The 11,602-nt window shown below is 31.2% G+C and overlaps 1 protein-coding gene across 7 annotated transcripts; it reads left to right on the plus strand.

Moving 5' to 3' along the window:
* Nucleotides 1–1,531: 1,531 nt before the first annotated feature.
* LOC114397659 lies at nt 1,532–5,271 on the plus strand. 7 transcript variants are annotated; one of them, XM_028359807.1, is made up of 8 exons: nt 1,532–1,729; nt 1,862–1,938; nt 2,740–2,842; nt 3,519–3,823; nt 3,896–4,022; nt 4,110–4,385; nt 4,496–4,597; nt 4,707–5,271. In XM_028359807.1, exons 4-8 carry the CDS (start codon nt 3,519–3,521, stop codon nt 5,049–5,051), a joined length of 1,155 nt encoding a protein of 384 aa, XP_028215608.1. In that variant the 5' UTR covers nt 1,532–1,729; nt 1,862–1,938; nt 2,740–2,842; the 3' UTR covers nt 5,052–5,271. The 7 variants fall into 7 exon arrangements, with proteins under 7 accessions (XP_028215608.1, XP_028215607.1, XP_028215609.1 ...); XM_028359806.1 differs by lacking the exon at nt 2,740–2,842 and having other exon boundaries at nt 3,516–3,823; XM_028359808.1 differs by lacking the exon at nt 2,740–2,842 and having other exon boundaries at nt 1,533–1,729; nt 1,842–1,938.
* Nucleotides 5,272–11,602: the final 6,331 nt, after the last annotated feature.

Below are 11,602 nucleotides of genomic sequence, written 5' to 3' on the forward strand. Positions count from 1 at the left end.
AATCCGAAAACAATAATAAAATAAAGATGCCTTGATGGATTAAAATCTAAAGAGGACTTGAATACATTGTTATAATTCGCACTTACAATTTCCATCCTTCCAAATCTATAATCTAAATAACAACATTTCAAACATTATGTAAACCAAATTTCTACTCAGAGATTATTATACAGAAAAAGTTAAAGTTGAAGAAGGAGAAGAAAAAAGTAGAGGAAGAAAAAGAAAGAGAATTTAGATCGAAATTTGAAACTAGAAATTAAGAATAAAAATGAGAACCTTCCTTTGAGGCATTGTTAATAATTTGAGGGAAGGTTTTGTGCAGTCGTGTATTATTTGAAGGGAGTGTGCATTTACATTCAAATTAGCTTAATCCAAAACAGTTTATATATTAATATTGTTATTGGTTGATAGTAAGAGAGTACATGGAAGTGTAAGTTACTAAATAGAAATTTCAAAACTTTGTGTTTATATTGTTTTTCATTTTATTCTTTAAATGAGTACAATTTTATTTATGAAAATAGTTTTTGAAGGATAAAATAGTCCAAATAAAAGTGGAGAACAAAAATAATTACTTAGAGAAGTTTTCTTTTTATTTATTGTTATAGATTATATCTGTTTTTTTTTTATTATATTCTTTAACTAAATACACGGATTTTATTTATGAAAATAATGTTTGAAGGATAAAATAGTCTAAATAAAAGTGAAGACCAAAAACAATTACTTAAAAAAGTATTTTCTTTAATTATTATTATAGATTATAGATTTTTATGATTATAGTTTACTTACACTTTATTTTCTTTCAAAAATTACGTTCACATCAAATGACTTTGTTTTTAATCTAAAGCAACAAGGGTGGTCAGATTCAGACGAATCCAAGATAAAAAAAATTAAAAATCAAATCAAATCAATTCTTTTTGGAATTTTTTGATGATTTTTTCTCACACGGTTAGTTTGGTTGATTTGCATTTTGTGTTTTTAAAACGGATTCAAATTCAATCAAATCTTAATACTTACGTTAACATTTATATTACTTTAGTGTTATGCATTTTGTGTATATCAAACTTACACAATATTTTTGTATTATACAATATATATTACTTTCTTTTTTTAAATGATTTTTTAAAGATGTGTTTGATTCAGAAAAGATGAAATTTTATAAATTGTTATTGTAGAAATTTTAACATATTAATAAATTTTGTATATTATTATCAATAATTTTTAATATGATTTTATTTAAAATATGAAAAGAAAATATATAAATTTTAAAAAAATAATATTCTAATAAAAATCACAAAAATAAAGTCAACCAAATTACAAAATATTAGTTTAGTTTAATTCAAATTTTATTTTAAATAAAAATCCAACCACATTTTCATTCGATGAAAAATCAAATTAATGAGAACCAAAAATAACCTACATAGTACTAATAAAGTGGCTCAGAGTCCCATTGTTTAAGGACGATTCATATTCATAATCAAAACCCCCAAAAATCCTCTTCAGTACTGAAAAACTCAAATAAATAATTGGGGAGGGAATTTTCTCCCCAAACACAAATTCCCAGATCATATAAATAAACAGTAAAAAAAATCATAGTATAAAAGAAGGAATTGGCGCTTCACGGTCTCCTTCAGTCTCTCTTTCTCAACCCTAACCAACTCATGTAGCTCCATTGTCGTTGACCACCGTGCTCAGATTACAGCTAAGGTCACCGCCTATCAACCCCTTCCAGGTGTAAAATTCGCTGCTTTACTATAATGGGTCGTTTCGTTTCTCTTTTCATTTTTACATATGACGTGTTTGTGTTTATGCTTCTTTTTTTGCCCCATTTTTAATGTGGCAAGTTTCGATGTTGATTTCTCAGAAGCGTAGAAGAAGTAGTTGGCACTTGATATGGCTATAGAGAAGAGCAGTGCTCGCAAAAAGTTGTTTAGGCGCTAGGTAGTGCCTTTTGTTCTTCATTCAATGAGTTTTATTCATATGGGGCTTCACCCTTCACAGTTTTCATCATGACCTTAAATTTGTATTTTTTTTTTTTTTTTTTGGTGAACTATCATTTTAATCCTTGAAAGTGTATGGCCATCACATTGGTCCTTGAAATTAAGGAAAATCTAAATGAGTCTTTGTAAGTGCAATCTGTCAATTCCATTAGTCCAAAATTTTAAGAAAAATCTGTGACTTGAGTGATAACAATATATGTTTAGACCAAAATAACGAAAAGTGTGGATTTTCCTTAGTTTTTCATGGACTAATGTGACAGGGTGTTACACTTCCCGGGACCAAAATGGTGGTTAACACTATTTTTTTTTTAATAAGTCTCATTACTGTTATTCCTCTATTTGTTTTTTCAGTGACTAGTTTGAATGCCAGTTTTGTGTAATGCCTTGCATGTGTGTAAACCCAAAAGGACAGTATGTTATTCTGTATGGTATAGGAATGGTCGATTTGAAAGCCCCATGTTTTTGTTTAGCAAAGCCCCTCAGTTTTTGTTTGGAGATAGAAAGTTCATGTTGAATTACAACAAAAAGGAATATAGATGTTTGCTGGAATAATAGATCAGGATTTAAGGCAATTAATGAATTGGTTTGAATTTTGAAAGATTTTGGGTTTATGACTTATGAGAGACTTTAAAGGGGATTTTGATAAAGATTTTGCTTCTTAATCTTGCTATATGGTTTTTTATTCACAATCTTGGCTTTTTAGAAGGCTATTGAAAAGTGTCTATTAAATGAAATCTCACAGCAGGACATATATCTATCAAATTAGATAGCTAGGTGATGGTAGCTTTGGGAAATTACATGCGATGGTAATTTATCACATGCATCTGGTTGTTGAAACTTGAAAGGTAGATTGCTTAATTTCCACGTGCTATGTATTCCTTCTAGGTTCTTTAGGTGATTATTATTGACAAGGGATTTATTTATTTAATGATTTTAAACTTGTTTAAGTCATTTGAATGATATGCAACAAGTTGCTTTTTAAAACTCAAAATTGCATGCTGTAAAAGTTTGAGTAATCCTTAGTACTTACTCAGTTACTCATTTATTCAAAGTTTGAGCTAGACTCATTTATAACCTTGAGATGTACAACTTTCAACCCACAAAATTTCAGCCCCTTACCTATTTAGTTACCTTGCCTAAAGTCAATATAAACTCTGAATGCTCCATTTTCTGATAACATTCATTCACTCAAGCACAAGTTGACTTATCTCCCCCATTAAGAAGTTAACACATACAGGTACATAGGGTAAAATATTCATGGTTTAAGTCCAATCGATGCAATCCCAACTTCTACTCCAAGATTGTGGTAGGATCATACATCTTATAGCAACTGTCTTGTGTGAATAAATGCATTTTGTTCTCATCATAAATAACTAGTTTACCTTATTTGTCCCTTGTGATTTTTTTTTCTTCTGAATGTTATTGTTATTCAAATGGAAAACAAGCAATTTATAATCAACTCTCATTTTTACAATCATGTTCTCAACATAGTCTACATTGTTAATTATGTGTTAATAGCAGATGGCAGGGGAAGATCAGAATAAAGGAAAAGCTTCTAACTGTCATCCAACAAAACAACGTAGTAGACATCTACCACGAATGACTACTCAAATTCCACAGTATGCTTTGTCAGATACAGTATATCATCCCTCTGATCCACCTGCTAGGACATCTGATGTGACACCTCCACCTTCAATACAAGGGGTACACTCACCATGTACTTCACAACCAACAAATTCAGATGCAGGACGCACCCTTAGATCATCTATTGCATTAGAGACACAGAGCAATGATGGGAAGCCAATTCTATGCCTTGATGGACAAGGGTATGTTTTTCTATTTTGTTACTTATTTGACTTTTTTTAATAGATTTGACCATTTGCATGTAATCTTTGCAGATTCTTACCTTCACGCCCTGCTGCTAATGGGATTACGGATATCCTCACGAGTCATTATATTGACCCCTGGCCATCTTGGAAGAAGATACCGATTAGCTCAAGGGACTCATGGTTTGAAGAATTTTTGGTAAAATTTCATATGCTGATTATTACATTTAATTTGGATATGTATATTTAGTCTACTTTTAGCTTACGTTTTTTTCCCTATATATAGATTAAGTTTTCTATTAGTCCACCAGATTACAATTGGGCAAAAAAGAATTTTGAGATGCGAGGTTCAATATTGCTGACAAATAAGCTAAATAAGGCTCGGACCACAATGGATAAACCAAATTGGATTAAAGATAGTGTTTGGGAGATATTGTGCGATCATTGGAGATCTGAAGGATTCAAAAAGAAGAGTGCCCAAGCAAAAACAAATCGAGCATCTAATTGTGGAGCATCTCACACTGGTGGCTCTATTTCCGCATCTCAGCATAGAGCTAATATGGTTAAGTTGTCACTTAATATCATTTATTATGTTGTTTATCTCAAGATTTAGTTTAATAATCTGTTTAACTTAAAAACTAACAAGTTCTTGTATTCCTTGTTCTTTGTTAGATGAAAGAGACCGGAACCACTCCAACTCCATTGGAGTTGTTTCGTCGCATGCACCAACGTAAGGACAACACATGGGTGGATAGGAGATCACAACTTTTAAATGTAATGAGCTCCACCTTTATAATCATGTACATGTAATTGTTTATGGTGTTGTTTTACTCTATTTTGGTTTGTTATGAAGCACTTATTAGGCTTATATTGGTGATGATAGGAGGCATTTACACACACATTGAAACAATTGACCGAACGAGCATTGGCACAAGGAAAACCTCCACCAAGTGAGTTTGATGTGTGGTGTGATGTAGCTAGGTCGAAGAAAGGAAAAGTATATGGTCTTGGAATGGAATCTATGGCAGTTGCAGGAAGGCCTTGCTATCATGACTCATCTTCATCAATAGAGTGGGTAAAAAAACAAGAGTTTGATGAATTGAGAAAAAAGATGGAAGGAGTTATAAATGGAAGAGATGGGCTTCAAACCAAAGTTGCAAATATTGAGAGGCTTCTTGAGCAGAACAATGCATTGATACGACAATTGATGGAAAGCATGAATCGTTAGTCCATGCCATCCATGTAGTACAGAGGAAAGTCAAGATGAGGATTAGACAAAGTCACGAAGTGAACTATAGTGACTCGTTGATACTGATTTGCCTTTAATGTAATTGTGTCTTGTATGACAAATGTTTTACAGTTTGGATATTAACGTATATATTAACTTTATGAGGTTCACAAAATGTGTTTTGAAATGTTCTACTTTAATGTATTTATGTATTTTCTTATATTGTCTTTCAGGTTCATATACTTGAAGCAAATTACAGAGACATCCCCTCAGTTTTATTCTAATCACACGTGCATCCCTTTTTTTGTTTCTACAGAAAAACTCCCAACTTTTGACTATTGGTTACACTGGCATCCCCTGATCCCTTGACATCGTTAGTATGTTAACTCCAGCATATCATGTGTCCAACATGTCTTTTAATTATTTTATTTTTTTGGTATAAAATGCCCCTATCTTCTTTGTGGGTGCCCATTAAAAGGATCTGGATAAAAAGTTGGATTGAACTTGTTATTGCTGCAGGTTTTGTTTCTTAGTGATATAGGTTGAGTCAATGAGTATATATTTTTGTTAATTACCTCGAATAGCTTCCATATGGTGAATAAGCATGTTTGTTGCCATATAGGATATGGAAAAGTATTCATAGACATCCAATATGTATTATACACCTAGTGAGAGAGAAACATAGATATTATGATGTGATATGAAGAGAGAGAAAAATTATGGGTGTTGGTTAGGTGTTTAAAAAGTGTGGGTGCATGTATTATTACTCATTACAACATTTGTCAACTCTCCCATCTAGAGGTGTATTAAGGGTCCATCTTTGTTTGCCATGTTTCTTAAGGAGTGATGAGGTAGAAGTCACCAAACTGATGAAGTTCCTTGTAAGAGGTAACTTGGCCCTGAGGGCAAATATTTGATGAGATTATTGTCATTTAATTGCTTGAACAATGTGTTTTATACTACCAGGAGTAGGAAGCAAAAGATAAGGAATGAAGTGTAGTTGATCCAAAGCTCCATATGATACTAAACAAGAAGCTATATGGTTAAGTTTGCAGAATGTTTTCATTTTGGGCTGTATTGAATATTGGATTTCATAAATTTCATCCTCCAGTATACTCTAGGCTATTGCTTCCTATACTTCCTATTTGCCTTCCGGGATGACCAATTCAGAATGTAAAGTTACTTGGATTAAGATCCTCTACCGTTGTTAAAAAACTGCACGAATCTGGTACTTTGATTTAATTTATTAAATAATAAATTTACCTGTTAAAATTTAGTTTTATAAGTTTTAAGGTTAAGATTCATAATTGCACATCCTGCAGTTTCAAAATAAACTGCAGAGGATCAAGCATTATTGATGACTGTAGCCTCAAGTTTTATCTAGACATGCTTCACATTATTAGTATTGATAATGATTAATTAATTGAACGCAACACAAGGCAATACTTTGCAACCAAATCAATCACTTTCTCGGTAGAATTATTCTATCCTAAAAATATTTCTCTGCCTTTTTTTTTGTGTGTTGAATTGAACCCTTGTTAGTCACTACATTATAATACTTACTACAACCATAGATTTGAAACAAGATAGCTAAGAAACTTATTTCATATCATCTTCCTTAATCAAATCAAATAAATATTTTTTTCATAGTAATTTAATTTTGAACATGATCCATGTAAAATGAAAATATGAGTACCGACTTCTCCAGAAACCCTGATATATCAAGGGAGGTCGATCGAAGGATACTCTTTTCATTTTCTCGTTTGTTTGAGACCTACTATTCTAATACCTTTTGCTCCCCACCTTTCTTTTTGTTCTTTGTTTTCCTACCTACACTCTTCTTTCTTTACTCAACAGCTTCATCCTCTTGCCTAAAAAGTTCAAAGACTTCAACCTCCTCATCGGGGTTAGAGGAGTGGTGTTAACCCCATTGCTAACAGTATTACTAGCGAGAATGTTAATGCCAGAAGAAACCTCTGATCCTCTCATCAAAGCTTGAAAGACATCTTCATCAAAGAGAGGAAGAGAGATGGGAGTCAGAAAATGATTCCAACCCCCCCCCCCCCCTCTCATACTAGACACTTCTTTTGCAAGCATAAACTTGCAAGGAACAAGTGGAGAACTATCTTCGTCGAAACCAAAACAAGACATGGTGAAGAAGTAAAGGAACGAAAATGGAGAAATTGCCTAAAACTCGAAGAAACTAGAGTAAAGCATACCTAGATGAAGACAACGAGTCCAAGGAAGAATAGAGTGGTTGAGCCAAGCTTAATGATAATCGCTAATTATGAAAATATTCTGGGATTAAATTATATAAGATTTTGTAATTTTTCTCTCCTAATTTTTTCTTTTTGAGAAAACTGAGGAAAACGAGTTAATTAAGGAAAGCAGAGTTAATTAAGAAAAACAAATTAATTAAGGAAAGAAGACTAATTGAGAAAAGTATGACTGATTAAGGAAATAATAATAATTAAGGAAATCATAATAATTAAGGAAAACATGACTAATTGAGGAAAGTAAAGACGAGCTTAGTGCAAGAAGCTCACTAATCTACACTTACAAAAGAATAAGAGAGAAGAAAGAAAAAACACACAAAAATTTCAAAAGAATACAATTTCTTATAGAAGGCAAAGACTAGAAGAAGGAGAAGCAAACATTAGGAGTCATTCCTTCCCTCCATTTCAATTCTTATCTTTTTCCCCTTTACTAAATATTTCCTTATTGCAATGGTAAAGTCTCCATGACAATGATAAACTAAACCCTTTTTGTTGGGAACTTGACACTCAATTACTCTTGATGTAATTTCTCTTCATATCTATTTATGAATATTACATTTGTATTATCTTTTCATGTGCTTAATATTATTGCTTGCGGCTTGATCATTCATTTGCATGATAAATTTTAGGAGTAGTGTTGGAAACCGTTTTTTCTCTAATAGAATTGGGAAAAGGTATTTAAATAAAGTCATCACTAGGGATATGTTGATATTTGTTTAGTCTGTTATACATCTTTATTCTTAATGCAATTTACTATTTTAGCTTTGCAAAGGGATTTGAGAGAAAAAATAGATAAATTAAGCTCTTTCATGCGGGAGACCAAAGTTAGAGTATACTAGTAGATCCATGTGTAAATTAGAATAATTATAAATAGAGAAAAATCATTAACATTACATCAAAGAGTAACTTTAGTATGCTAAGTTTTCAACATTCTCATCTTCTGAATTTCCTTCTATAATAATATTGGATTTTCTCATCTTTTTTGTCTTTAATTAATTAATTAATTTAAATTCTTGTTTAATTTCTCTTCTTATTTAATTTAATTTTCTGTCAATTTAAATTACTGTTTTTCTCATAATCTTTTCAAGTCAATTTTCTTTAAATTATTTTATTAATAAAATATTCATCTACCTAAGTATAAACAAAGTCTATGTGGATACGATACTCAGACTTCTGTTTTAACTTTACTACTTGGGACGCATTGGTGCACTTGAATCCATCAACACTTAATCAAAGCAAAGAACAAAACTCAATTCTCACCGACAAAATTTCCTTCTAAGAACACTCATTAACCAAGGAAGAAATTGAAGGCAAGAAGAAATAAGGATGAAAACAACGAGTCCAAGGAAGAATAAAGTGGGTGAGCCAAGTTTAATGATAACCACTAATTATGAATATATTTTGGGATTAAATTATATAAGAATTTGTAATTTTTCTCTCGTAATTTTTTCTTTTTGAGCAACTAATTGTTAAATTAACATCATTTAAGTTTTTGTGCAAAGAATATTAAAAGTGATAAATTTATGATGCTTAGTGAATAAAATAAAGCCGAGGAAAACAAGTTAATTAAGGAAAGTGAAGCTAATTAAGGAAAGTGAAGCTAATTAAGGAAAGCAAACTAATTGAGGAAAGAAGACTAATTGAGGAAAGTATGACTGATTAAGGAAATAAGAATAATTAAGGAAATCATAATAATTAAGAAAAGCATGACTAATTAAGGAAAGTAAAGACAAGCTTAGTGCAAGAAGCCACTAATCTGCACCTACAAAAGAATAAGAGAGAAGAAAGAAAAAATACACAGAAATTCCAAAAGAATACAATTTCTTATAAAAGGCAAAGACTAGAAGAAGGAGAAGTAAACATTAGGAGTCATTCCTTCCCTCCATTCCCTTTCTTATCTTTTCTCCCTTTATTAAATATTTCCTTCTTGTAATTGTAAAGTCTCTATGACAATGAGAAGCTAAATCCTTTTTGTTGGAAACTTGACAGTCAACTACTCTTGATGTAATTTATGAATATTACATTTGCATTATCTTTTCATGTGCTTAATATTATTGCTTGTGGCTTGATCATCCATTTGCATAGTAAATTTTAGGAGTAGTGTTGGAAAATGTTTTTTCTCTAACAGAATTGGGAAAGGGTATTTAAATAAAGTCATCACTAGGGATATGTTGATATTTGTTTAGTCTGTTATACATCTTTATTCTTAATGCAATTTACTATTTTAGCTTTGCAAAGGGATTTGAGAGAGAAAATAAATAAATTAAACTCTTTCACGCGGGAGACCAAAGTTAGAGTATACTAGTAGGTCTAAGTGTAAATTATAATAATTATAAATAGAGAAAAATCATTAACATTACATCAAAGAGTAGCTCTAGTATGCTAAGTTTCCAACATTCTCATATTCTGAATTTCCTTCTACAATAATATTGGATTTTTTCATCTTTTTTGTCTTTAATTAATTAATTAATTAATTTAAATTCTTGTTTAATTTCTCTTCTTGTTTGATTTAATTTTCTGTAAATCTAAATTACTATTTTTCTCATAATCTTTTCAAGTCAATTTTCTTTAACTTATTTTATAAATAAAGTTCCTGTGGATACGATACTCGGACTTCTGTTTTAACTTTACTACTTGGGACACATTAGTGTACTTGAATCCATCAACACTTAATCAAAGCGAAGAACAAAACCCAATCCTTACCGACAAAATTTCCTTCTAAGAACACTCATTAACCAATGAAGAAATTGAAGGCAAGAAGAAATGAGGATGAAAACAAGAAAACAAGAGAAAAATAAGAGACCATTGGTTTTTATAGTTCTCGAAAAGCCTAAACGAAACTTTTTAACTCCCCACCATGAGTTATGACCTCGAAGGTTACAAACAATCATGAGGGATGCAGACATCAAAACAACGTGGGAAACGAAATACCACCATAGAAGTTTAACCCTGCCCTCGTTTGAGGTTTTATGACCGGACACAAAAAGACACCATGCAAAAAGACTTGACTATCCCTCTCTACAAATGACATGCTATTGTCATTGTTTGAAAATACTTCTTAAGATATTGTGTCTCGAAACGAAAAGTCGTATCTCACCTTGTTCAAAAAACTCTCGTCATGATCAAACACAAACGTCATTCAGTTGATCGAAGTCAGAACCCTCGGATCCTACTCCTCACATCGGTCTACTACGACCATGACCCGTGAGTCTCACTCTTCGTGAAATCTGTCCACGAAGATCAATTCCATGAAGATTCATTAGATTTTAAAAAAATAATGGATGGATGATTAACTATCCACAAAATTAAATGGATGAATTTGGATCCACCCATTTTTTTTGTAATTGATGAATTACATGGATTTATTGTGGATGGATTTATTGTGGATGGATTTATTTGTCACTCCTAATGCTAGTGAACACTTGCATATCTACACTTGTTTTAGGGGGTGTATTTGCATCCTCTCACTTTTAAAAAATTACATACAAATATTGTGTATATTTTGTTCTTCCTAATTTTATATATTTGAACCTTTCTGTCATTAATTTTCTACTCCTTTCATGCTAATAATTATTCATTTTTATTTTTAAATTAAGTGTTGTCTCTGATTTAGGGTCCTAAATTATATTTGCCACTGATGGTAAATGTAGTGGTGCTTGAAGGAAGAGGGTGTAACTATAGTGCAAGAAGCAAAGCAAGAGAGATCTCAACAAAAACAAAAAAAACAGAGGGTGCCATTATTGGTAATAGGACAAAGAAAATGATCATCTCATGCGGAGGAAGGTACGAAAGGGAACAAGACCTGGGGTCGTCGAGTATTCTATACAGAACTTGCCCTGCAGGATGTTCAATATCAGTTTTAAATATAACTGTACGTTTTTTTACCTCCATTATATAATATTCAGCTGAAGGTATAACTAGATGAGGTATCTGCTAATCATTAATCGACATATCACAAGATCAATCGTATCTTAATTCCTTCTAAAATAATTTGTAATTTACATATGATCGATTACTGTATTTTTAATGATTTATTGATGTTACTAAAAAATAATATATAATTATTGATCTATATTAATTCACAATAAATATTTTAAGATTTTTATTTTTTCTCACTCCAAATTCTTTTGTTTTAATTAAAATTCGTATTAAATTAACTTATAGATTGTTGATTTCTTAATATTTATCTTTGATTCTTATGCATAAATAAAATCTAATTTGTAAGGTATAAACTATTGGATAAATTTTAATTAAGACATTAAATTAATTTTTTTT

Source organism: Glycine soja, chromosome 18 (assembly GCF_004193775.1).
Source record: "Glycine soja cultivar W05 chromosome 18, ASM419377v2, whole genome shotgun sequence".
Lineage (NCBI taxonomy): Eukaryota > Viridiplantae > Streptophyta > Magnoliopsida > Fabales > Fabaceae > Glycine > Glycine soja.